Consider the following 27,588-nt stretch of genomic DNA (forward strand, 5'->3'; position numbering starts at 1 on the left):
CACTTTTTCAATTTCCTTGCACTCTGTTGATTAACATTGACACCACTAATAGAGTGGATGGCAGCACCACTTTTAAAATTTACTTGCATTCTTTGTTGGTTAAATTAACAGGAGAGCTTTTCAGAAAGCTTCACAAATTTGTGATCTTCATACATGTTCTTAGGGCCAGCATTATTAAGTATCCAGAGATAAGACAATTTTTCTCTCGTCCTTTACACTGAGGTGCTGAGGCTAACAAAGTCACAGAACTGACGCAAAGATATCCATTCAGAGCATAAACGCTGCATGTAAAACACTGTGTAATAGGTGTTTATAATATATGACCTTAGCCTGGGCAGTGTGGCAAAACCCTGTCTCTATAAAAAATACAAAAATTAGCCAGATGTGGTAGTATGAGCCTCTAGTCCCAGCTACTTGGGAGGCTGAGGTGGGAGGATCACTTGAGCCCAGGAGGTCAAGGCTGCAGTGAGGCATGATCATGCCACTGTACTCCAGCCTGGATGACAAAGCAAGACCCTTTCTCAAAAATCAAACAAATAAAAAAAACCCCTATTACAGGGTCATATATTTCTACTTGATGGAAGGGCAATGTTTTGCCACTGTTTAATCTTTTTCTGATGCCACCTATTCTTTCTGCGAACAACAGCCCTGTTGGCAGTGTCTTTGGTCTTGCACACTAGCTTGAAATAACACTCAAAATTCTAGCTAGATGCTTGAGGAATGCCTTTTCCTTGGAATGTATTCTTATACAGAATTATCTGGCCGGGTGCGGTGGCTCAAGCCTGTAATCCCAGCACTTTGGGAGGCCGAGGCGGGTGGATCACGAGGTCAGGAGATCGAGACTATCCTGGCTAACATGGTGAAACCCCGTCCCTACTAAAAATACAAAAAAAAACTAGCCGGGCGTGGTGGCGGGCGCCTGTAGTCTCAGCTACTTGGGAGGCTGAGGCGGGAGAATGGCGTGAACCCGGGAGGCGGAGCTTGCAGTGAGCCGAGATCACGCCACTGCACTCCAGCCTAGGAGACACAGCGAGACTCCGTCTCAAAAAAAAAAAAAAAAAAAAAAAAGAATTATCATTATTTTTATTTACTTATTTACTTATTGAGACAGTCTTGCTCTTTTGCCCAGGCTGGAGTCCAGTGGCACGATCTCGGCTCACTGCAACCTCTGCCTCCTGGGTTCAAGTGATTCTCCCGCCTCAGCCTCCCGAGTAGCTGGGACTACAGGTGCGCACCTCCACAGCCAGCTAATTTTTATATTTTAGTAGAGACAGAGTTTCACCGTTGGCCAGGCTGGTCTTGAACTCCTGACCTCAAGTGATCTGCCTGCCTCGGCCTCCCAAAGTGCTAGGATTACAGGTGTGAGCCACTGCGCCGGGCCCAGAATGATCCTTATTCTATAGGAAGAATACTTTTGATGATCTAGTAACTCAGGTTTTGATTTTCTTTCTTCCTCTTAGTAAGTGGCAGCACTGTGGAATGGGGAACAGATGGGAGGATGAGCAGCTGGGAGGGACACTCTTACAAAAACCCAGGCAAGAGACAATAAAGACCTCTATCATAGGGATGGTGAGGAGAAGATGAACTAGAGGCATTTAGAAATAAGAACCAATAGGACAAGGGAACCAGCTAAAGGTGGGGCATAGAAAGAAAAAATCTGAGGCCAAGAATACAACTTTTTGCTCATTTGAACAAAGTTTGGGAATACAGGAAGAAGAGCAGATTAAAGGATTCAAGTAGGGACAAGAGCTTCCACTCATGAGTTTATTTTGTACATGCTGAGTTTGAAGTGCCTGTGGAATGACCAGGTAGGACATACTTGTGTGGAGTGAGATGAAAGCTTGAGATCTGGAAGTGGATGACAACAAAGGACAGAGAGAGGGGAGGTGTCAGCAAATGGGATCAAAGAACAACCTAAGAGATTGTGGGAGGACAAAGAAAGGGTATTATGGAAGCTGAATACGACAATTTCAAGGAAAGTGTAGTCATCAGCGGGATCAAGTTGGAAGAGGCCTGAAAACTGGCCACTAACACAGGTGGTTGTAATTCCTTCTTTTTTCTTTTTTTTGAGAGAGGGTCACAGTTTACTGCAGCCTCAACCTCCTGGGCTCAAGGGATCCTCCCACCTCAGCCTCCCCAGTAGCTAGGAATACAGGCGTGTGCCACCACCCTCAGCTAATTTCTTTATTTTTTGTAGAGATGGGGTCTTGCCATGTTATCCAGGCTGGTCTCAAACTCCGGGGTTCAAGCTTTCCTCTTGCCTTGGCCTCCAAAAGTACAGTGATTACAGGCATGAGCCACAGCACCTGGCCTATATTTCATCATTTTTGAAAGGTAAAGAGAGAAGGAGAAAGGCTACTAGCATCAGCAATGAGGAGGGTGCTGGTACATTTATAGGAGCACCGTTTGCTGATGCCTGAAATGGCTCTAATGGCACACAATCTTTCATTCTGCAGTAAGAAACAAAATGCTTAAAATTGAAGTGCCTCCTTAAGTTAAAACAACAAAGTCATTTTCTCAAAAATGTAATGAATCACAACATTTTAGAATTGGAAACGTGCTTGCTGGTCACCTCATCCATCCCCCTCATTTTATGGTTGAGGAAACTCAGGTACAGAATGGTCGAGTGACTTTTACAGGGAAGAACCAGATCAGGCCACTATAAAGTCCAGGCCAAGAAGCATAGGAAGCCCCTGTAGAAAGCTCCAGTGGGCTTTCACTAATAAAGATGGAAGTGCGTGTACAGAACAACAAACATATTACATCTGAGAGCAGAGGCTTTATTTACAATGATATTCAAACAGGATTTAACAAAGGATACCTCTTCCTGCTTGTATCTTAGCAGCATGGGTTGTACTTCATAAACAGAAAAGAGAAATATCCTGGGAGCAGGAAGTGAACTCTCTTCTCAGATATGTTCTCTAAATCCCAACCCGTTCCATGCTCCCGGCTCGTAGCAGGTAGTTGGTAGACACTTGGTTATAACAGCTGGGTGCCAGATGCCTGCCTCCCACTGAGGAATGTGTTCAGGGAAGATGACAATACTGGCCGGGAAAAACATCAGGCTTTCACCTCACTCATAGCCTCCATAAGACGAGCACTGTTTGTGACTGCTGTTGTCAGGAAAATGAACCTGTAGCCTAAGGAGTCAAATGCAGCAGCAGAAGAGACAGCGCAGATCTTAGGCCCCAACGATAACCATAGAGCCCCTCCATTTCCACAGTCCCCATGGGATCAGAGCACCAGTTTATAGACAGAGACGTTGAGTGCCATACCCTTGGGCACCACTGCTTTCTACGCCTGGTATAACTGGGCTCCCTGCTATAGCAGCCCACAGTAAGGCTATGGCAAGTTGTACTCCGAGGCCAGGAGAAAACTATTCCTATGCAGGACACTTTGCGTGGGTTTTTTTTTTTTTTTTTTTTTCTTTTTTCTTGAGACGGAGTTTTGCTCTTGTTGTCCAGGCTGGAGTGCAATGGCGCCATCTCGGCTCATTGTACCCTCCACCTCCCAGGTTCAAGCAATTCTCCTACCTCAGCCTCCTGAGTAGCTAGGATTACAGGCACCCACCACCATGCCTTGCTAATTTTTGTATTTTTAATAGAGATGGGGTTTCACCATGTCAGTCAGGCTAGTCTCGAACTCCTAACCTCAGGTGATCTGCCTGCCTCGGCCTCCCAGAGTGTTGAGATTACAGGCATGAGCCACTGCGCCCAGCCAACACTTTGTTGCCCATATACAATGCAGGCCAATTCTCACCTTTCTGATCTCTCTTACCTTTCTCTCTGCCCAGGAACCGGAGGGCTGAGATCTCAGAGAATGTGCAACCACCCAAGAACACCACTAAGATGAGGCGCAGGGACTCACTGGAAGCCTTGTCTTCCTTAGTCATGTCTGTGAGGATCAGGCCAGATTCAGCTCTTCCCTGACATGCTAGTCCTGAGTGGTGCATCCAGCCCACCTCTCACTGCCAGCCTACCCCACTGTTGATGCCACATACCTGTAAATGCAAAGTCACTGCAGTTGAGCAGCCGTACCACCTCATCAAGGCCCTGCCAACTTCGCCGCTCTAGCACCTGGGAAGGTATAAGCACTGTTTTTAAGGCTACAGACAATATCAGGCTTAGGAAAGGAAGCGCACAGCAGCCAGACTGTCACATTTCTTGCTCATTACTCAAGTAGCAAAAAGTTGAGACAGGGCCAGGTGTGGTGGCTCACACCTGTAATCCCAACACTTTAGGAGTTTGAGGCGGGGCGATCACCTGAGGTCAGGAGTCCGAGACCAGCCTGGCCAACATATAGTTGGCCTCGTCTATATGAAACCCCATCTCTACTAAAAATACAAAAATTAGCTGGGTGCAGTGGCACATGCCTGTAGTCCCAGCTACTTGGGAAGCTGAGGCAGGAGAATCACTTACATCCAGGAGGCGGAGGCTGCAGTGAGCTGAGATCACCCCACTGCACTCCAGCCTGGGTGACAGAGCGAGACTCCATCTCTCAAAGAAAAAAAAAAAAAGTCAAGACAAGTTAGGGACCAAGAGAAAGCAGAGACAATGAAATATGAATGGGAGCAAGAGTAATATGCTCTTACCTGCTCAATGATTCGGCAGCTCAAGGGCACATAAGCACCACTGAAGACGTAAGCCATGTCTCGGGGCACTTTCAGATCATACTCGCCGTCCACACGTGGGATCTATAAGACAAAGGGACTTGGCCGGGCGCGGTGGCTCACGCCTGTAATCCCAGCACTTTGGGAGGCTGAGGCGGGTGGATCACAAGGTCAGGAGATCGAGACCATCCTGGCTACCACGGTGAAACCCCGTCTCTACTAAAAATGCAAAAAATTAGCAGGGCGTGGCTGCAGGCGCCTGTAGTCCCAGCTACTTGTGAGGCTGAGGCAGGAGAATGGCGTGAACCCGGGAGGCGGAGCTTGCAGTGAGCCGAGATGGCGCCACCGCACTCCAGCCTGGGCAACTGTGGGAGACTCCATCTCAAAAAAAAAAAAAAAAAAAAAAAAGACAAAGGGACTTCATTAGGCAAGTGACAGCTCAGCTCCCTAACCCTTTAAAGGGTCAGATAAAGTGGCACAGCCCAAAGAACAATTCTTATTTCAACAAAAGGGAGAACCAGCAATAGCCCTGAAAAGAGAATCCATAACAGAAGATAGCAGTTTCTGTTCAGTAACTGCCAGCTCTCTGGAATGAGTTCCCATGCACCATTATTGGATAATGTGAAGGGGCTGGAGAGACAGGTTCTCCTTTCCCTGTCCTTAAGGGACATGGGATATGGTTGTCACTGAAGCAGCACTTAGAATATTCTCTGGCATCGGCAGGTGCTTGTTACATGTTGATTAAATGAATGAATCTACCATGCTATAAGACTACCAAACAAAAGAATCTTTATACACATGAAATGACAAAAAGGTTTTTGTGGATTCAAAGTACTCCACAATGGGCCAGGCGCAGTGGCTCATGCCTGTAATCCTAGCACTTTGGGAGGCTGAGGTGGGTGGATCACCTGAGATCAGAAGTTCGAGACCAGAACTTCTGAGGTCAGAAGTTGGCCAACATGGTGAAACCCTGTCTCTACTAAAAATACAAAAATTAGCCGGGTGTGGTGGCATATGCCTGTAATCCCTTGGGAGGCTGAGGCAGGAGAATTACTTGAACCTGGGAGGCAGAGGTTGCAGTGAGCTGAGATTGTGCCACTGCACTCCAGCCTGGGCAACAGAGCAAGACTCCATCTCAAAAAAAAAAAAAAAAAAAGTACCCCACAATGGAATGAACCCACTGTCTCCCCTAACCATCCCTGTTCCACATACCAAATTCAGCTTTTTGCTGATGGCACGAAAATTGCTCCTCTTGGCCAGAGAACTGAAAGCATCAGTAATCTTTCCTGGGGAAGAAATCTGTGTCAGGTTTCACCTAAGGTCTGTGGATTCATGACACTGCCACGGACAACACCATTCAGGACACGACAGCACCAATCACATCCAAAAACTCTCGGAAGCTGTTCAACTACAATTCCCTGGAACTCCCACCCTTCTCCCCACCCACAGTCTTCCCCCTCCTACAGGGTACCAGGTCTCTACTAAATGCAATCCACAGGGTAACCCAAGTTTATTGGTATGTGCTTTGGAGTTAAACTGACCTAACTTACTAACTAAGGGACCTGGGACAAGTCACTTAATTCTCTTTTTTTTTTTTTTTTTTTGAGACAGAGTCTCGCTCTGTCCCCCAGGCTGGAGTGCAGTGGCACGATCTCGGCTCACTGCAAGCTCCGTCTCCTGGGTTCAGGCCATTCTCCTGCCTCAGCCTCCCGAGTAGCTGGGACTATAGGCGCCCGCCACCGCACCCGGCTAATTTTTTGTATTTTTAGTAGAGACAGGGTTTCACCGTGGTCTCGATCTCCTGACCTTGTGATCCGCCCGCCTCGGCCTCCCAAAGTGCTGGGATTACAGGCGTGAGCCACCGCGCCCGGCCATATCACTTAATTCTCTAAGCCTCAGTTTCATCATCCATAAAATGAGGATGAGAAAATTTACCTCACAGAGTCTTTGTGAGGATTCAATGAGAAACTAAAGGGCTCAGCACATGGTAAGTGTTCACTATGTGGAAACCACTCTTACTGGCAGACGTAGTAGTAATAATGGTAATGACATTAATAGGAAGGAATCAGTCCCCCTTCTCCAATTCATTCTGTCCCTCCCAGCGTGCTGCCTGTTGAGAGAAGTCAGGACAACAGCTGGAGTAGGGGTCACCTGTGCTCCCTGCTTACCTGCAGCCTTGTCGGTCACCAGCTTGCTCACTTTACTCTCCACGGCTGTGAGGGTGTCCCCAGGGGCCTGCTCTGTTAGGAGCCCAGCTCGTCTCAGATTGGAGAAGGTTAGCAGGTGTTCAGGGCCATAGCTCTGAAGAAGATGCAATTAGACTATTTACTGAGTGTCTGAAGAGCATCTAGCACTGTCAGGCACTACAGAGGTGAGAGAGAGAAGGACTATGTAGCCTCTGCTGCAGTGTGAAGGAGCTCACACTTTGTTGAGATAAATTTTCACATTAGAAATAACCAAACAGGGCTGGGAGCGGTGGCTCATGCCTGTAATCCCAGCACTTTGGGAGGCCAGGGCAGGCAGATCACTTGAGGTCAGGAGTTTGAGACCAGCCTGGCCAACATGGTGAAACCCTGTCTCTACTAAAAGCACAAAAATTAGCTGGGCATGGTGGCTCGTGCCTGTAGTCTCAGCTCCTCAGGAGGCTGAGGCAGAGAACTGCTTGAATCTGGCAGGCAAAGGTTGCAGTGAGCCGAGATTGCGCCACTGCACTCCAGCTTGGGTGACAGAGCGAGACATCGTCTCAAAAAAAAAAAAAAAAGAAATAATTAAACACCAAACGAAGAAGAATAAAAAGCAGCATGAGACTTTAGAGACCTATGGATGTATGGGAAAGGCTTCCTGGATGAAGTAAGACTTGAGAAGTGCCAGGAAGGAAAGCTGAATCAGTGCCTCACACGGTGCTAAAATGAGAGAGACTCCCAGGAGTAAGAACTCACCTCTGGGGCCAGCGCTGAAATGTTTAAATTAAATTCTCAGCACTGGCCATGCGCCGTCAGTGTATGGGGTGAAACAAGGGTAGAGGGCAGAGAGGCGTGGTGAAAGGTGACTCTCCCTAGTAGCTCTAAGAGGGAGGCCTGAATGGAAACAGGAGGGTAATGGAGGCAGGAAAGGGGCCACTTCTTTTGCCTCTTTCAAAAATGCCCAGTAACTGCCCTCCACCAAGTTCCCTCAAGAATACATTCTCCAGGCCTTACCTGCAGATACTGTGTTTTCAGAGATCGGTAATCCTTGGGGATCAAACCTAAGAGTGAAGAAAGTAAGACAGGTGCATGAGAAAGAGGCCGGCAGAGGCACCCTAAAATGTCCAGATCAACCAGCAACGAATGCCTTCTTCAGGAGGAAGGATTCAGTAAATGTTAACCCTGCAGAGTATACAGTTGGTTCAAATTTTAAGCTTGCTTACTGAAAGATAAAGCCTAGGTCTGGGAGCTCCCAAGAAGGCCTGTGAAACATAAGGGTGCTGAGGAGGGGACACTGGAACTAATGGTGATCATAGTGGGATGTGGGGAGGATGCAGCAGGAGGGAGGAGAAGTGATGACTCATTTATTTATTTATTTATTTATTTGAGATGGAGTCTTGCTTTGTCACCCAGGCTGGAGCACGATCTTGGCTCACTGCAACCTCCACCTCCTGGGTTCAAGCCATTCTCCTGCCTCAGCCTCCTGAGTAGCTGGGATTACAGGCATGCACCACCACGCCTGGCTAATTTTTGTATTTTTAGTAGAGACAGGGTTTCACCATGTTGGTCAGGCTGGTCTCCAACTCCTGATCTTGAGATCCACCTGCCTTGGCCTCCCAAAGTGCTGGGATTACAGGCATAAGCCACTGCACCTGGCAGACTCATGCATTTCTTCCTGGCTAAGGGGCAGTTCTACTAGGAACTGTTTCACAACTATTGAGAAATAGGAAAAGTGTTCAAATGAGTTCCAAAAGCATGGTCTTATATGTTTTTCTCCATCGAGGTAAGAATAACTGGGATTCTAACTATAGTAAATGAGATTTAGAATAAGCAAAATACTTCTCTGGGTAAAAAGCAACCTTCGGCCGGGCACAGTAGCTCACTCCTGTAATCCCAGAACTTAGGGAAGCTGAGGCAGGTGGATCACCTGAGGTCAGGAGTTCCAGACCAGCCTGGCCAACATAACAAAACCCCATCTCTATTAAAAATATAAAAATTAGCCTGGTGTGATGGCGCGCACCTGTAGTCCCAGCTACTCGAGAGGCTGAGGTGAGAAATCGCTTGAACCCGGGAGGCGGAGGTTGCAGTGAGCCGAGATCGTGCCATTGCACTCCAGCCTGGGCAACAGAGCAAGACTCTGTCTTTAAAAAAAAAAGAAAAGGAAGAAAAAGAAAAAGAAAAAGAAAAAGAAAAAGAAGGCAACCTTCAAGAATATTCACCAACTGGAAGACTTCAACAGTGAAAACAAGTTGCCACGAAAGTTACAGAATCTGGGATTTTAGAAATGTTCATGAAAACTAGCTGGGCATGGTGGTGCACACCTGTAGTCCCAGCTACTCAGGAGGCTGAGGCAGGAGAATCACTTGAACCCACGAGGTGGGGGTTGTGGTGAGCCGAGATCGCACCACTGCACTCCAGCCTGGGTGACAGAGCGAGACTCTGTCTCAAAAAAAAAATAAATAAATAAAATAAATGTTCATGAAATTAACTTGCTGTCCCTTTTTCCTGGAATGTATCTTTATCTTATTGAAAATAAGGACAGATGGAGTGATGAGAGAAACGCCACTCAGCTCTACACCCCTGCAGTCCTAAGATATGACAGGGCTCTAGGGTGGCCTGGATGTGGTCCCACTTAGGGCTAAAACAATAAATTACCCTGTGTCCTGGTGATAATTCACCCCAAACAAAAAAGAACCCATGAAATTACAGGGAAACATTCTGTTTGCTAAGACATTTGCCTTAGCCTTTCAAAATCACTTCTTCTGTCCCTAAGACATAGTTTCTCAATCTGACATTCTCATCTTTAGTCTTTTGGGCTCACCATTCTCAGTGATGGACAAAAGGCACATGAGGCGCAGGCTTTCTATAGGCGACACCTGCATAGGAAGAAAGACTCAAGGAGGACTGAAGCTTCACAACACGTGTTCTTTTCCTTCTGTTTAAGGCTGATCCCACCTCTAAACGCCATTCTTGGCCCCCACAGCCCTCCACCTGCGCACCTGCCGGTCTATGTGTTCCTCAATGTAGCTGGTGCTCTCCCGGATGTTGAACCCCTCTAGCAGTGCTGTGAGAAATCAGAGGAGAGCCTGTTACTAGGGGACCAGCTCAGCTGTTGCCATCTATGCTAACAGGTGTCTGTCTCCCCATCTCTTTCTCCATCCTTGGGGTAGGTTAAGGGACTCCCAGGACTTCTAGCAGGAACCAGCATTCCACATAGCCAGTGTCAGCTGGAAAGAGCCAGAGAACATCTTTTAAGGGTGGGACAGGGCTGGGAGCTGGGGAAGTAGAAGTGTGGGCAGTAGCACAGCAAGGCTGTGGCAGTTACCATGCTCAGTCTTGATTAGCTCCTGGAAATCCTGCTTGGTTTTCTTCTTCATGATGGATTCACAGGCCCCAATATCTGCAGGTTGGATAAAGGGAGCTGACATATTCCTGTTTCTAGAAAGATGTCCCTTTATTGTCCAGAAGAATAAAAACCTCTTAAGGCAAAATCCAAAAGCACTTCTTCCCACTTTACACCAAATAAGACCATATGCGTCAGATGAACAGGGATCTCCTCCTCGGGGTAATGGTACTCTGGAGCCTTCCCCGGAGGGATACAGTCACTTCCCCTCACGCCCCTCAAGCTGAAACCTACGGAGACTCAGCAGGCGGTGCTCCTGTTTCAGGCCCTTGAGCTCCTGGGACACGAAATTCTTCATCTGCTTAATGTCCATGCCTCTCCGGCGCTGTGGGAAAATTCCCAAAGGTTAACCCCCCAACCTCAGACATGAGAAACCACCACCCTCCCTCAGTTGTCATCTATCCATGAGAAAGGACAGGGAACCTGTCATAATATTAGAAGGAGAGTCCAAGGGCAGCAGCCTTGGGAAGCCACTGAGGGAACAAAACAGAGGACCAGGGCTTGGAGCCTCACATCATACTGGGCCTGCAAGTTCCGGGCCTTCTGGCTCAAGAAGCCAAAGACATTGGAGAAGTGCTCATTCCGAATCTCATTAAACACCTGTGAGGGGAGTAAGACAGGAACAACTTACTCTATCGGAACCATCACTTAGCAGTAGAATGACAGTATGGGAAGGGTGCTCAGGTGTTCTGGCAGAAATACAAACAAAGCTGAGCTGGGATCCATAAGTCCATATCAAATGCCTACTCCGTGCTCTGAGGTATGCTCTTAACTGGTGGGGAAACCCTCTCTCCCACAGACTCAGCCTCCCCTCGCAGTGCTGGGGCCCACAGCCTGGTATAAGCAGTGGCCCTAGTGGGGGCCCATTGCTAGCACCCACACCCTCACCTTGTCCTCGGCATTGAGTAGCACCTTCAGGCTCTTGTCACAGGACGTGACTTCTGGGCCAAAGTCGACACTCCCTTTGAGAGCAGAGGGACAGTTATTAGGATCTCCAATGAGGACTTCTCCTACCCTTCCCTGAACTGCCATAAAGGTCCTCAAACTATTTGGAAGCCAACAGTTCATTCAGGGTCTGGGTCTCTCCCACAAGCCCTGCCATGTGGGAGGTGCCAAGGCTGATGACCACATCCATCTTGCCAAGATGCAGAGGACCATGGCACTTACCACACTTGATGCGGAAGGTGTCATCTACTAGGCCCTCGTAAACCACTTGGGAGCAAAGTGCTGTCACAAAGTCCACATCTGAAACAGAGATCCCTGACTGTGAAGGTTCTCCCTGACCCAGCCTTCTACACAGCATGCTCAAGGGCAGCTTTGACACTTTCCATAGGGCCAAGGACCCACGCTCCTCAAAGCTGGGATTCACAGCCCTAACCTTAGGATTTTAACTTTGCCACCACGCTTTCCATATTCCCATGTCTTCTAGGGCCGAAAGATGACAGGAGCGCTGGGCATAATTTACCTCTGTCCAAGAGAAAGATATGTCCAATCTCTGGCCTTCGGCCCTTGGTTTCGCCATCCTCCTCCTCCTCCAGGTTCCTCCATAATTCATATGCCATCTGCCAGGGCCCAAAACATTCTCAGTCTTGTGTCCAGGTCCCTACTGCAGCCAACCCCTTCCATGTGATACTTCCTCTTGTCCCCGAGACAGGAGCTAATTATTCACAATATGGCCCTATCTACTCCCATCTGTGTCTATCCTTCCCTGACACTCTTCATACTGGTGAGAAGATGTGTTACTCTGTCCCCAAAATGAAAAGAGATTTAGGAATGCCACCCAGGAGACCCTGGCTTTTGCCTCTCTGTTAGTCACACAAGTTCTCCTCTCTGAGGATCTATTCCAGAACAACAAAAGCAAAGAATACACCTTATATCACAGATACCCTTGGATAACCTCACGTGGGTACGCAACAGGGGAAACAGGGTCTGCTGGGACAACAGTACTGCTAGTGCTCTTACCTTGGCGCATCTGCCAATTCCATAGCAGTTTGGAAAGGGTCCATAGAGAGTGCTGAGAAGGTGTAAGGCCTGAGCCACAGTGTTGATCCAACGCTGATCTCCTTCCTGCAGGGACCACACAAGTCACAAAGATATGAATCAACCCAATAGGACCATTTGGAAAGTGGTTAGCCCTAGAAGCCCTGGAGCAGGGTGGCAGGGTCTGGGGGATGCTTGAAAGGCTTATTTTCATTGGCTCCACAGGAAGTCCCACAAAGACCAATCTGTAGCACTCAATCACTATATCACTATGATAAATTACTTGAGTTGGACAAAGGTTACATTGGTATTTCTAGCCCTCTGCATCCCACATGTGTCTCCATCCCCTGATGCCAAGACCCAAGGGCCTCTGCATTTACCAGAAAGTAATCCCTGAAAAATTCTGGTAGTTCCATGCTCAGCAGATCCACATCAAGAGGCAGCAAAGAGAAGGCCCATTCATCACAGCTCACATCTGTGGGGACACAGAGCATCAGCCTCCCTGTAGAAGGTACTTAGCTCCACGTTAAGAGGGAAGGTCCGCCACAATCATGCAACAAATATTTGAGTGCCTGCCACACGCCAGTACTGCATTAAGCAATAGAGGCTCAAAGAAGAATAAGACATAGTCCCCGCCCTTAAGGAGCTCACAGTCTGATAAGGAAAGGAGATGCGACCACAGCAGCCTGTAACACAATGTGGTAAGTGATGGGTTTTTACTAGAGGGCTGACCAAAAGTGCCAAGAAAACGTTCATTCATTCATTCATTCATTCATTATTTATTTATTTAGAGACTGAGTTTAGCTCTCATCATCCAGGCTGGAGTGCAATGGTGAGATCTCGGCTCACTGCAACCTCCACCTCCTGGGTTCAAGCGATTCTCCTGCCTCAGCCTCCCAAGTAGCTGGGATTACAGGCATGCGCCACCACGCCCAGCTAATTTTTGTATTTTTGGCAGAGACAGGGTTTTGCCATGTTGGCCAGGCTGCTCTCCAACTTCTGACCTCTGATGATCCGCCCGCCTTGGCCTCCCAAAGTGCTGGGATTACACGCGTGAGCCACCATGCCCAGCTTGCTCATTCATTATTCAGCAAATATTTACTGAAAGCTGCCTACATGCAGGACTATATGAACACCAGAGATACAGCAGTGAGCAAAACAGACATGCTCCCAACCTTCTGGAGCTTACAGTCTAGTGGGGGAGACACACCAGACAAATTATGACACAAACTGTTAAATCACGGTTGTGCTCCAAAGAGGTCAAACAGCAAGCTGTGAGCACCATATATTAAAGGGCTGTAACCACAACTGGTGGTGTAGGAAAGACTTCCCTCAAGAAGAGAAAATTAAGCTTAGAATTTGCGTAAGACTTGGGAAGGCAAAAAGCTGTAGGATGGAGAACATCCTGGGCACCTGGAAAAGCAAAGGTAAAATCCCTCTGGCTGGAGGGTGGTGAGTCAGGAGAAGGAAGTAGCACACAATGAGGCTAATGGGACAGGCGGGGCCAGACTGTGCAAGGGATAGGAGGCATGTTGGGGATTCTGGGCTTTATTTTCAGCTGCTGCCAGATTTCCAGCAAGGAGTGCTGTGATCAGGTTTGGGCTGTGTGGAGAATAGCCTGAGAAATACACAGAGGGGAGGCCCAGTTTTTCCTGTGGGAGCCTTGGGAGGTGAGAAAAGAGTGGTTGGTCATTTCCAACTCTAAGCCCTGGTATTACTTTCATACTACCCCAATAGTGTTCTATCTGTCTGTCTGTCTATCTATCTGTCTATCTACCTACCTACCTACCTACCTATTTATGAGACTAAGTCTCACTCTTGTCGCCCAGGCTGGAGTGCAATGGCGTGATCTCGGCTCACTGCAACCTCTGCCTCCTGGGTTCAAGCAATTCTCCTGCCTCGGCCTCCCGAGTAAGCTGGAATTACAGGCGTGCACCACCACGCCCAGCTAAACCAGCTAATTATTGTATTTTTAGTAGAGATGGGTTTTCACCATGTTACCTGGGCTGATCTCAAACTCCTGACCTCAGGCCTCCCAAAGTGCTGGGATTACAGGCATGAGCCACCGCACCCAGCCCCGAGTAGTGTTCTAATTTGTGGTCCTGTTCCCATTCCCATTCTCAGGAACCTCTCCTCCTGCTACACTAACAGGAATAAGACCAGGAAAAGAAAGAGCTGGGGGGTGGAGAACAACAACAGTTTTTTCTTCTGTATGTTCTCTGTCCCTTTCCACTCACATTCATCTCCTCTCACCTCCATAGATTCCCTCTTCCTCAAGCACCATCTCACATGCATAAAACTGAAAGAGAAAAGGAAATTGATTAGTAACCACCTTCTTCTCTGTTCTATTTCTCTGCAGTTCCTCTGTGGTCACTGATGAGGACAATAATTACTGAACCCAGTGAAAGAAAAGAGAACCCAGACTCTTAGATCTAGAAAGGACCATTAGAATCATCCAGCCCAGCACTTCATTTCTTTCTCATCCATTTAATTTATGTTTGAGTAAATTGTTTCTTATCTCCCTGAGAGAATGGAAGAACTTTACAAAGGAGAAGGAATTCAGCTGTCTTCGAAAGGTAAGTTGTACAGGCAGAGATGAGAGCAACGGCATGAAGTGCTCTGGAAATTGTGGAGGAGCAGATGGGAGCAAACGATCTGTACAAGGGAGAGTAAGTTCTGTTTAGGACATGCCCACAGGACCTCTGGAGACACAGACGAGGACTTGGGATTAAGTAGCATATACCCTGTATTTAAAGTGGATGATGTGGCTGGGTGCAGTGGCTCACTCCTATAATCCCATAACTTCGGAAGGCCGAGGCAGGTGAATTGCTTGAGTCCAGAAGTTCCAGACCAGCTTGGGCAACAAGGTAAAGACCCCGTCTCTACCAAACAATGAAAAATTAGCCGGGCATGGTGGTGCGTGCCTGTAGTCCCAGCTACTCAGGAGGCTGAGGTGGGAGGATCATTTGAGCCCAAGAGGTCAAGGCTGCAGTGAGCCAAGATTGCGTCACTGCACTCCAGCCTGGGCAACAGAGTGAGACCCTATCTCAAATAAATAAATAAAAAAGTAGATGGTCTGTCCAAGAGAAAAGAACACACAGAGGAGAGAGCTAAGGACAGGACCCTAGGGAACACCAAGATGAAAGGGGGCCAGAGTACAGGACCTGGCAGAGAAGACTGAGAAAGAATACTCAGAGAGGTAGGGGCAGGAGAAAACAGCAATAGTCAAGGCAGAAAAGGTCAGAGTTGCAAGGAAGGGTGGGCAACAGTGTCAAACGCCAGGGAAGTTAAGTAGGATTAACATTAAATAGACACCAGTGGATCTGACAACAGAGACCTGAGGGAGACTCGATGAAACGATGAAGGTGGAGATGAGGAAGCAGAAGCAGTGACAGTAGAAGAGTCTTCACAGAAGCCTGGCCATGAAAGAAGGGGGAGTCCTGAGAAGAGATGAAATGGGGGACATTGTTTAGAAGGGATAGACATGGGTGAAGACCAGAAGAGAAAGTCTACCTGGTAAAGCAAGATAATGGAGAAGGAAAGCAGAAACGGGGTCAAGAACTGGCACGGAACAGCTCATCTTCGAAGGGAAAAGGCCACGATCTCTTCCTCCTTTGAGGTAAGTGGGGAAAGGGTGAATATTTGAAAGTAATAAGAAAGAATGCTGAGGGCACTCACATCTGATAATGAGATGACATTATTAACAGCTAATGTTGTAAGCCCTTAAAATGGATTAGGCATTATTCTTCGTGTTTTACAAGAATCACTTGTCTTCATCTTCATACTAGCTCTGTGAGATGTAGATCAATGCTACGTGCTCCTTGTTTTACTGTTATGCAGAAGAATTCTATTCCTCCCTCACTCATTTCTGCCAGGAAAACTGAAATCTACAGGCCTGCTTTTAACTTTTAGTGTTAAGTAATGGAATTCCAGAGCCAGGTCTGAAAACTGCCAATCTTCATAATTAACAAAGGAGTCTCAAAGAAGAGAGAGAGATGCCTCCTAATATAAAATTAGGTCAAATAATTTGATTAGATAAGGTGTTAAGTGGAGAACACTCATTAAAATACCAATTTTGTTTTTCTGTGTAATATAGAGACTTGTAGGATTATTTTAACTTGTAGGATTATTCCCTGTTAATACAAATGTGTCCTTGGCCAGGCGCAGTGGCTCATGCCTGTAATCCTAGCACTTTGGGAGGCAGAGGTAGGTGGACTGCCTGAGCTCAGGAGTTCGAGACCAGCCTGGGCAATATGGCAAAACCGCACCTCCATTAAAAATACAAAAAATTAGCCAGGTATGGTGGTGCACACTTGTAGTCCCAGCTACTCGGGAGGCTGAGGCAGGAGAATTGCTTGAACCTGGGAGGCGGAGGTTGCAGTAAGCCAAGACTGCGGCACTGCACTCCAGCCTGGGTGACAAAGCAAGACACTGTCTCCAAAAACAAAACAAAACAAAACACCAAATCTGTCCTTGGAAGCATAATTTGAAAAAAAAAAGAAATGGTTTTGTAAGGGTCCAAGAACTAGAAATTATTGCTATGACTCTTTTAATAGCATTCAAAAGTACCTATAATTCTGAGTGGTTGTCCTACTCAATAATTTCTTGCCCTGGTAATAATACTTCACATGTTTGTATTCCTAAGCATATTATCTTAAGATAAATATTTGTAAGATTGTGCTATCAATCTTCAGGTGACATTCAAAGGAAGGTCACTGGTTCTTTCCTCTTATTCCTTTTATAGAAGGAGAAAACAATATAAGCCTAGGGTCCCACTTGATTTCTTATTTCGACAGAGACTCAAAGTCATCTCACTTAAATTAAGAGATAGGTACTATTATCAACTCTATCTTCCAGATGAGAAAACCGAGACACGGAACAGCTTAGTACCTAACCCAAGACCACACAGGTAATAAGGCCTCAAGGGTGGATTTTATCCAGACAGCCTGGTTTCAGAGGCTTCAGTCCTTAGTTACTGCTTCTATTTTCTCTAGAATTTTCTTAGAAAGATTGAAAAGTAATAAATTCTGTTCTTCCTAGTCTAGTTTCTACCTTCTCTAAGTATGCATGCACTACTTGCTGTAGCTTTATAGGCCTATGGTTGGCAAGGTAAAGGCCTGGAACGTCATTCCTCCCAATCACTGGGATTGAGGATGAATGTAGCTGATGCACAGGTGAGAGGGGAGCTCAATGGAATCAAGAAATGGATAGACTATGATGGACCTCCAAATATGTACTGCAATTATTGAGTTAAAGATGGAAGAGCTCTAGCCTGGCTATGCTAACTCACTGTGTGAGCATGGGCTTCAGTTCCCTCAGCTGCTCAAAGTTGGGGTGGAGTAAAACAGTCTCTAAGGCTCCTTTCCTGTGCAAGAAAAGGCTTTTCCAATACATGGTGGCATGGTTCTAGTAACCTAGGGGCAGCCCAGTCACATCCCCATAAGCATAGGGGATGGGAGGAGGGGGGTGATGATTTATCTAATTTATTATTAAAGAGGGATACAGGGAGAAAGTCATTGAAAGCCGTAACATTGTGCACCATTACTATACTAGAGTTTGTGTTAGGGATACAAAGCAGGTTCTACCTCGCAAGTGTGAAGCTTTTCATTTAAAAAAATCTACGTAGAGGCCTCCTCACACAATTCCACAACACTTTATTTGGGACAGTATGCTGGCAGACCCTCTGCTAAACAATTGAAGATATGTAAATGAAAAGACAGTGACAGGTATTTTGTTCAATCATACATAATTTGCTTTGAGGGAGTGCAACGGAAACTGAATCCCCAGGACAACAGTGTGGGGAGGTGCAGCCTAATAACAGGTGATTGGGTCGTAAGGGAGGAGTCCTCATGAATGGATTAATGTCCTTATGGCAGGAGGGGGTTGCTATAAGGCAAGTCCAGCCCCTGGGTGCCTCTTGGTCTCATGTGCTGGCTTCTACCTTCCACCCTTCTGCCATGGGATGACCCTCGCCAGATGCCAGCCTCACACTCTTGGATTTCACTACCTCCTCAGACTATGAGCTGAATAAATTTCTGTTCATTATAAATTACCTAGTCTCAGGCATTCTGTTACAGCAACAGAAAACGAACTGAGACAGGGAGGTAGTGCTGTTGGCCCCTTACCCCTGCCTGGTCCTCAGTCCTGTTCTACCTTATCCCACTTCCTCCAGGATCCAAACTCACCTTTTGAGGGCTGAAGATCACTTTGTATTTGCGAGTTCTGCCAGCCAATTTGTCAGCATTGACAAGACCTACAGAGAGAAGGAATGCAGCCCAGCAAGCCATGAGCCATCTGCACGAAGCAGTTACACTAGAAGCAGGGAAGCTTCTGGGCACGGTGGCTCACGTCTGTAATCCCAGCACTTTGAGAGGCCGAGGCGGGTGGATCACCTGAGGTCGGGAGTTTGCGACCAGCCTGGCCAACATGGCGAAACCCCGTCTCCACTAAAAATATAAAAAATTAGCCCAGTCTGGTGGTGGGCACCTGTAGTCACAGCTACTCAGGAGGCTGAGGCAGGAGAATCGCTTGAACCCGGGAGGTGGAGGTTGCGGTGAGCCCAGATCATGCCATTGTGCTCCAGACTGGGCAACAAGAGTGAAACTCCGTCTCAAAAAAAAAAAAAAAAAAAATGACAACAACAAAAAAGAAGCAGGGAAGCAGATATCCTTCACAAGTGCTACAGCCAACTCAAACAATTATTTTCTTATTAGAGGGTCCTTATGGCCAAGGCCCTTAGATCTTGCCCGCCCTTTCCCACAGTTACACATAGTACCATGGCACACTCACTGGCAATGTATCGCATATTCTTGATGCGGGGTCTGACCAAGAAGCACAATCTATGAGAGAGAAAGAAAAAAAAAACAGTGAAGAAAAATTATCAAGTTGGATAGCAACTTAGAAGAAACTGAAATAATACCAACTTTTTTGCCATTTGCCCTACAGGTCTCATCCTAGCCAAAGTTATGCCATTCTCTTGGTCCACCATACACCAACCACAGAAGATACTCTCAACACAATGGGTAGAATGTGATGAGCTGGGTACATTACTGGCCCTATAGTGGACCCAAAAATTGCTGTTCTCAAATAACTTACAATCCAGTGGGCAAAAAAAGGTGCATATATGGAGTATGTTAACAGTCAGTACCGAAAACACAATACAAGAATACCCCATAAAAATATACAATTATTATTTGTCAGTTAAAAATAAAGGCTGGGCATTGTGGCTCACACCTGTAATCCTAACACTCTGGGAGGCCAAGGTGGGCAGATTGCTTGAGCTCAGGAGTTCGAAACTAGCCTCGGCAACACAGTGAGACCTCGTCTCTATTAAAAATAATAATAGTAGGCTGGGAGCAGTGGCTCACACATATAATCCCAGCACTCTGGGAGGCAGAGGCGGGTGGATTACCTGACGTCAGGAGTTTGAGACCAGCCTGGCCAACATAGAGAAACCCCATCTCTACTAAAAAATACAAAAATTGGCTGGGCGTGGTGGTGCATGCCTGTAATCCCAGCTACTCAGGAGGCTGAGGCAGGAGAATCGCTTGAACCCGGGAGGCGGAGGTTGCAGTGAGCCCAGATTGCGCCATTGTTCTCCAGCCTGGATGACAAGAGCTAAACTCTGTCTCAAAAAATAAAATAAAATAAAATAAAATAAAAATTAATAATAATAATCGTAAAATAAAATACAAGAACTATAAGGCCTGGCGAGGTGGTGCATGCCTATAATTCCAGCATTTTGGGAGGCCGAGATGGGTGGATCACCTGAGGTCAAGAGTTCAAGACCAGCCTGGCCAACATAGAGAAACCCCATCTCTACTAAAAATACAAAGATTAGCTGGGCATGGTGGCAGGCGCCTGTAATCACAGCTACTTGGGAGGCTAAGGCAGGAAAATTGCTTGAACCTGGGAGGCAGAGGTTGCAGTGAGCTGAGATCCCGCCACTGCACTCCAACCTGGGTGACAGAGTTAGACTCCTACTCAAAAAAATAAAATAAAACTACAGGCGGATGCAGTGGTGCACACTTGTAATCCCAGTTACTCAGGAGTCTGAGGTAGGAGGATGCCTTGAGCCCAGGAGCTCAAGGCTGCAGTGAGCTATGATTGCACCACTGCACTCCAGCCTGTGCAACAGAGTGAGACTCTGAAAATAAATTTCAGAGTGAGTCTCTGAAAATAAATAAATTTACTTAAAAAAATTTAAAAATGTAAGAAAGTAATAGAAAATAATGTGAGCTATGACTGTACCACTGCAGTTCAGCCTGTGCAACAGAGTGAGACTCTGAAAATAAATTTCGGAGTCTCTGAAAATAAATAAATTTAATTAAAAAAATTTAAAAATGTAAGAAAGTAATAGAAAATAATGTTTTTCAAACTGGGGTCCATGGATATATTCTCCATGTATCCAGGAGAATTTTTTCTTCTAAGAAAGCATGTACATTAAGTTTCAGAAATACTTTAAAATCAAGACAACAGCTGTACATGACTACATGCCAAGTGAACAGGATAAATACAAAATGCCACGGAAATCCAGAGGAGAAAATCACCCTGGACTGGAAGGGCAACAGAGAGCTTCATGGAGGAGGTGGCTGGGCTCTGAATGATGGACATTCTTTTTTTTTTAATTTTTTTTATTTTTGAGACAGAGTCTCGCTCTCTCGCCCAGGCTGGAGTGCAGTGGCGCGATCTCGGCTCACTGCAAGCTCTGCCTCCCGGGTTCACGCCACTCTCCTGTCTCAGCCTCTGGAGTAGCTGGGACTACAGGCACCCGCCACAATACCCGGCTAATTTTTTGTATTTTTTTAGTAGAGATGGGGTTTCACCGTGTTAGCCACGATGGTCTTGATCTCCTGACCTCGTGATCCGCCCGTCTTGGCCCCCCAAAGTGCTGGGATTACAGGCGTGAGCCACCGCACCCGGCGGACATTCTTTATAGGAGCAGTGAGGACAGGAGAGAATTTCAGGCAGAGCGAATGGAGTGATGAAAAAGGTGAAGGCACAGGCACAGAGCTGAGAGGCGGGTGGAAGCACAACTCAACAGAGGCTTGAAGGGGACACACGAGAGACAAGGCTGGAAAGGTAATGTGGGAGGCCACGCTGCAGACAGCCTTGGAGTCTATGACAAATAATGTAGACAATCTTCAGCAAGTAATGAGAGCCCTAGAAGATTCTTATTTTTTTTTCTTTTTTTTTTTTGAGATGGAGTATTGCTTTGTCACCCAGTCTGGAGTGCAGTGGCATGATCTTGGCTCACTGCAACTCATCCACCTCCCGGGTTCAAGTGATTCACCTGGCTCGGCCTCCTGAGTGGCTGGGATTACAGGCACACGCCACCACACCAGGCTAATTTTTGTATTTTTAGTAGAGATGGGGTTACACCATGTTGGCCAGGCTGGTCTCTATCTCCTGACCCAGAAGATCTGCCCACCTCGGCCTCCCAAAGTGCTGGGATTACAGGCGTGAGTTGCTGCACCCGGCTGCCTTGCAGTTTCTTGAGAAAAGCACGATGAAAATAATTTTGAAAGATTAGCCAATCTGGTTATAGACTGTAATATAAATTAGAGAGGGAAGAGGACAAGAAACTACAGAAAGGAAACTACAGACAACAAAACAAAACAAGACAAAACAAAACAAAACAAAACTACAGAAGAGTAACTTAGCCATGAAATTGTAAAGTTCAGGGAGGTGAACCATATATCTCAGCCAAGGACAGATGAAAGGCAAATGTGCCCCTAGGGACCTCCTCCAGCTTGGAGTAGGGACAGATTCTCCCAGACACTCACTGTTCACTGGAGCTGAGGGCTGGCTTGTTCTCCACCTTGTATAGCTTGTCTACTTCGTGTTGCTACAGAGAGAATCCAATAAGACAATGGACATAAGAGTGCCTGAAAAGCACAAAGGGTGATACGAAGATAGGGAACTTCTTGAGGGCTTCCTAATTATGCTAATTCTAGGAATCAAACTGCTCCCCTGACAACCAACCCACTGAACTTTCCTCAAGCTGTCAATAGGAAAACCAAAAATAAAATAAAAACAGTATGGGCCAGGTGCGGTGGCTCATGCTTGTAATCCCAGCATGTTGGGAGGCCAAGGCAGGAGGATCACTTGAACCCAGGAGTTTGAGATCAGCCTGGGTAACATAACAAGACTCCATCTCTACAAAATTTAAAAAAAAAAATCATATATTCCGTAGCAAATAGACTCAGAAAAATAAATAACAAATTTAAATTTAAAAATTAACCAGGTGTAGTGGCACATGCCTGTGGTCCCAGCTACTTGGGAGGCTGAGGCAGGAGGATCGCCTGAATCCAGGAGGTCAAGACTGCAGTGAGCTGTGATTGTGCCATTGTACTATATTCCAGCCTGGGTGGCGGGGAGAGACTTCGTCTCCCTCCTCAAAAAAATACAAAACAAAAAAATATGAACAACAGCATCGATCTCCCTTTTCCACCCAATTAAGCTACCCTATGTTTGCCTTACAACGGTAGTCACTCTTCAGTAATTTGTATTGTTCATCAAAAGAAAAACTGCTCAAAGAGGAAAGAGGGGCATGACCCCCAGGGGAAAGGGATGGTACCTTCAGAATGGAGACATTGGCAATTCGATCCAAAGGGCTCATGAGATCTGCCTCAATGAATAAATCCTTTTTTCCAGGAAGCTGAAGGAGACACAATATGTTGGGTCACTCACAGGTCACACGAGCTTCCTCACCTGAGAACTAGCCTAGCCACCCATCTAACAGAAGCATAGTCTCTGAGGTGGGAGGGCACTAAGCATCGTCTAGCCCGGCACCTTATTTATTATCTGTATCCACAGTTGACACTTCTCTCTATATTTACCTGTTTTGCCTTCTTGTTTTCTGTACCAGCGGGAAGAAGACATCCCACCTTCTTTCTCAGGTTAACTCCTTGTCACTCAACCCTTCTGCTCACCTGTGACCTTGGTCTGCACCTCACTCCCCTTCTCTGCTGTCTCCTCCACTCTGGCTCCCAACCACCCCTGGTCTCCTGCTGAACAAAGCCAAACACAACAGAACCCCACCTTGCATTTTTCTCCTAAGTACAAAATAAAATAGCGCACGCTCACTGCAGAAAACTTAGCAAACCCGGGACAATCCTCACCCCATCACCCTTCCACTCCCCCATCCCACAGTCCCTGTCATACGATTTCTACACCACCACTCCTGACACAGATCTCAGTGTCTGTTCAGAGGAAGGAGAGGTCACAGTTAGTGACAGGGAGCGGAAAGTCATTGGGAGAGTCCTCTCAACCAGGCCTTCATGAATGGGTAGGGTGTTGACACGGATGTTTGAAGAGGGCAGTCCAGCAAAAATCAGAAAGAGAACATAGGCTGTGTGGTCTCGATTTTGGGGACGATTTTGCCCTCTGGGGGACATTTGGCAATATCCAGACACATTTTTGGTTATCTGACTCACGGTAGGGGTTTTACTGGCATCTCGTGGGTAGAGGCCAGGGATGCTGCGAGACATCCAACAATGCACAGGCCAGCCCCCACCACAAAGAATGATCCAGTCCAAAAGGTCAACGGTATAGAGGGCAGGAAATTTTTTATTTATTTATTTTTAATCTTATTTGTTGTTTTGTTTTGTTTGTTTTTTGAGACGAAGCCTCCCTCTGACACCCAGGCTGGAGTGCAGTGGTGTGATCTCGGCTCACTGCAACCTCTGGCTCCCAGATTCCACTAATTCTCTGCCTCAGCCTCCCAAGTAGCTGAGATTACAGGTGCCCGCCACCACACCTGGCTAATTTTTGTATTTTTAGTAGAGACAGCATTTCACCATCTTGGCCAGGCTGGTCTTGAACTCCTGACCTCGTGATCCACCTGCCTCGGCCTCCCAAAGTGCTGGGATTACAGGTGTGAGCTACCGCTACCGGTCTGTTTTTTGTTTTGTTTTTTGTTTTTAAAGACAGTCTTGCTCTGTTGTCCAGGCTGGAGTGCAGTGGCAGGACCTCAGCTCACTGCAACCTCTGCCTCCCAGGGTCAAGCAATTCTCCTGCCTCAGCCTCCCAAGTAGCGGGGATTACAGGTGCATGCCACCACACCTGGCTAATTTTTGTATTTTTAGTAGACATGGAATTTCGCCATGTTGGCCAGGATGTTCTCAAACCCTTGACTCCTCAGGTGATCCACCTGCCTCAGCCTCCTCCCCAAGTGTTGGGATTACAGGTGTGAGCCACCACGTTTGGGCTTTTTAAATGTTTCTTTATTTTTTAGTTTCCCAAACCCAAAATGGTCAACAGAGGGTAGGAAATCTTGAGGTAGGTGAATGGTGAAAAATAGACCGAAATAGTTGGCTAGGATTGAGCAGGAAGGGCTCCAAATGCCAGCTTTGGGGAGTGTGGCCTTGATCCTCTAATTAACAGGGAAAAATAAAGCTTTTGTGCACTGAAGCATTCCAATCAGCTGGAAATGTTAATGAATCTGAAGACTGGAGAAACAGGAGGCAGGGAGTTCACTTAGGGAGTTAATGAAACCATCCAGGAAGCCCAAGCATGTGGCAATGAAAGAGGGCCTGATTTAGGCTGGTGGTGGTATGAGCAAAAATAGATTAAGAGATACATGGAATGTGTAATATAATGTTGGTTTTTTTTTTTTTTTTTTTTTTTTTTGAGATGGAGTTTCACTCTTGTTGCCCAGGCTGGAGTGCAATGGCGTGATCTCGGCTCACCCCAACCTCCACCTCCTGGGTTCAAGCAATTCTCCTGCCTCAGCCTCCCAAGTAGCCGGGATTACAAGCATGCGCCACCATGCCCAGCTAATTTTGTATTTTTAGTAGAGACAGGGTTTCTCCATGTTGGTCAGGCTGGTCTCAAACTCCCGACCTCAGGTGATCTGCCCGCCTCGGCCTCCCAAAGTACTGGGATTACAGGCGTGAGCCACCGCGCCCAGCCTAATATAATTTTTTAAAATACTTCAAAGAAATTAACAGTGTTAACAGTGCTTATAACTTATGGTAGGGCCATAAGTAATTTTTTTTTCTTTTTACTTTCCTTGATCTTCTTACATTTTCTATAATATGCAAGTGTTATTTTATAATCACCATAAAAAAGTTATGTGTAAAGAAGTATACATGGAACTCAGCAACTGGTTCAGTTAAGTATCAGGGTGAAGGACAGGCAAAGATGATTTTGATATTTCAAGCCTGAATAGCAATGCACATTAACAAAAATTAAGTCAGAAGTTAGTTAGGACAGGACGTTATTGCCTGGAAATCCACTTTGGCCATGCTGAATAACCCAGTGGGTTCAAGTTTCTCTCCTTGGTCTCCTCTACTTGATCTCACCTGAACTAGCGGCTTTAACTAGCACCTCTTTTCAATTCTTCAGACATTTATTGCAAGTCTTTTATGTGCATGTCACTGTGCAAGCACTAAGTATAAAAGAGAAATAGGCTGGGTGTGGTGGCTCATGCCTATAATCCCAGCACTTTGGGAGGCTGAGACGGGCAGATCACCTGAAGTCAGGAGTTTGAGACCAGCCTGGCCACATGGTGAAACTCTGTCTCTACTAAAAATACAAAAATTAGCCAGGTGGGCTAGTGCGCACCTGTAATCCCAGCTACTCCGGAGGCTGAAGCAGAACCTGGGAGGTGGAGGTTGCAGTGAGCCAAGATTGCGCCACTGCACTCCAGCCTGGGCAACGGAGTGAGACTCTGTCTCAAAAAAAATAAATAAGTAAAATTAAATAGAAATAAAATCTGGTCCAAGATGCCCTGCTGTTCTCGTCTTGATCCATCTTCCTTCCAGTCCTCACAATAGAGCTGCAGTTCCACATTTCTATCTGCTGGATGTTACAAGCTGTATTTCTCACTGGCATCTTAACTTCCCCCATCCAAACCCAAACAAATCAACTTCCCCCACCAAACCTGTTCCTTTTTCTAATTATTTTTCTCATTTCTATTCAATGTTCATACAACAAATATTTATTAAGCATATGGTGCATGCTTGACTCTAAGCTAGGTACTCACTGGGTAGTGTTGACCAAAACAAACGTGATCCCTGCCCACCTTCCAATCTAATGAGGAATACAGACATAAAATGAATAACTAAATGATTACACAAGTAATCCATTAAAATCACAGTAGCAGTATTATTTTCCTAATAACCAGGTTAAAAATCTCACTCATTTTTGCTTCTCCTCAACCTTTATGACCAATCAGTAAGTCTTTGAGTTTTCTTTCGCCATAACTTAAAAATTCATCATTTCCCTTCATTCCCATTGCTACCAGTTTTGTGTGGGCCTTTATTACTTGTCTAATCTACGGTCTCCTAACTGGCCTTCTTGTTGCCCATTTACCCCACCACACACATCACTATTAGAATCATCATCAAGTATTGTCTCATGCCACAAATGGAAAAAAAAAAAATCGTCAGTGGCTACCGTGTAACTGCTGATGGCTGTCTTCCCTGTACATGCCTTGTCTTTCCCTGGTTTGTCAACTTTGCTCCTACCAATCTATCTGCCTGGAGCATGCTTAGTCGCCAAAGAAAATAAGCTTATTATTCACACTCACCTCCTTGAAGCTCCTAGATCATCACCCCAGCTAGAAATGATCACTTATTCTGAACTCTTCGGGTACGCTACTCTATCACTCATTTACCACCTGTGTGTGATAATTTGTGCTTCACACAGCTCCTGCTGGAGTGGTAGAATCCCTAATGGCAAATATGTCTCAACCATCTTTCCGTCCCTAGGGATGCCTGGCACTAATGGTGTCTCCCTTGCCTGTATGGGGGTTGGGGGCTGATTTCCATTAACTCTCTGGCCAGGTTCCAAACAGCTCTTACTACTCCCTGGATTCACTCTGGACCTGCTGGGGAAGCTCCAAGGAACTACCAGGGGCCAAGAACAAGATAAAAGGGGCACGGCAAGGAAGAAATGTGCATCCAATGAGTGCTAAACTGTAGATGCGATAAAGTCGCCAGGCGAGCACTGACCTGCTCCAGCAGATAGATGAGCTGGTCTCGAGCCAGCCTCTTGAGCATGGAGAAATCAGGCAGCTCAGGGGCGTCTGGCCGATGGGGAAAAGCCATGGCAGCGGTGACCTGCGCCGCGGAGTGGAAGGACGCCCTTCGCTCTGAGAAGGCCGGCCGCAGCCCAGGGGAAGCGCAAGGGGGCTATCCTTCAGGCCTGGGCACCGACTTCCAAAGACCCCAGAGGTGCCCTCGCTCCTCAGCAGCACTCCAGGAATGAATGGCCACCTCCAGGCAAAGAGAGCTACTACCGCGGAGCAGCCTTGTCTCAGACCTGCAGCCACCGTGTCCTGACCCTCCCTCCCTGATCCAGTCAAACCGTCAGCAGGATTCCGGTCTACACCCCGCAGAGACTCCGTAGCGTACTGGGAGAACCCAGTCTCCTGCCAGAAAGAGAAGCGACTTCCTAGATCTCCC

The 27,588-nt window shown here is 46.7% G+C and overlaps 1 protein-coding gene and 1 long non-coding RNA gene across 17 annotated transcripts; both read right to left on the minus strand.

Annotated features, from left to right (window-relative positions):
* Positions 1–2,759: 2,759 nt before the first annotated feature.
* VPS33B (VPS33B late endosome and lysosome associated) lies at positions 2,760–27,588 on the minus strand. 16 transcript variants are annotated; one of them, XR_012415429.1, is made up of 23 exons: positions 27,136–27,588; positions 22,755–22,835; positions 21,961–22,022; positions 18,965–19,014; positions 18,361–18,428; positions 14,429–14,474; positions 12,556–12,650; positions 12,158–12,262; positions 11,661–11,757; positions 11,363–11,440; positions 11,084–11,157; positions 10,709–10,795; positions 10,430–10,520; positions 10,118–10,192; positions 9,792–9,856; positions 9,614–9,668; positions 7,807–7,853; positions 6,778–6,910; positions 5,822–5,895; positions 4,592–4,828; positions 4,001–4,076; positions 3,778–3,894; positions 2,760–3,140 (listed from the first exon to the last, which is right to left on the minus strand). XR_012415429.1 is itself a non-coding variant. In XM_005560536.4 (23 exons), exons 1-23 carry the CDS (start codon positions 27,229–27,231, stop codon positions 3,061–3,063), a joined length of 1,854 nt encoding a protein of 617 aa, XP_005560593.1. In that variant the 5' UTR covers positions 27,232–27,588; the 3' UTR covers positions 2,760–3,060. The 16 variants fall into 16 exon arrangements, 13 of the variants coding, with proteins under 13 accessions (XP_005560593.1, XP_073852868.1, XP_015308901.1 ...); XR_012415432.1 differs by having other exon boundaries at positions 4,592–4,693; positions 10,619–10,795; XM_005560536.4 differs by having other exon boundaries at positions 4,592–4,693.
* On the minus strand, positions 14,647–15,043 carry LOC135971911 (uncharacterized). The gene is made up of 2 exons (XR_010588293.2): positions 14,919–15,043; positions 14,647–14,830 (listed from the first exon to the last, which is right to left on the minus strand). It is a non-coding gene; the product is annotated as an uncharacterized lncRNA (long non-coding RNA).

Source organism: Macaca fascicularis, chromosome 7, assembly GCF_037993035.2.
Source record: "Macaca fascicularis isolate 582-1 chromosome 7, T2T-MFA8v1.1".
NCBI classification, from domain to species: domain Eukaryota; kingdom Metazoa; phylum Chordata; class Mammalia; order Primates; family Cercopithecidae; genus Macaca; species Macaca fascicularis.

What these genes read in the sequence shown, in the direction of transcription:
- VPS33B (XM_005560536.4), bottom strand. Translation starts at nt 27,231, where the DNA reads ATGGCTTTTCCCCATCGGCCAGACGCCCCTGAGCTGCCTGATTTCTCC. An exon ending in GCTAATCAAGACTGAGCATG is followed by an intron (nt 9,857 to 10,117) that starts GTAACTGCCACA and finishes GATTTCTCACAG; the next exon opens with CACTGCTAGAGGGGTTCAAC. An exon ending in GCTGCCGAATCATTGAGCAG is followed by an intron (nt 4,077 to 4,591) that starts GTAAGAGCATAT and finishes ATACCTTCCCAG; the next exon opens with GTGCTAGAGCGGCGAAGTTG.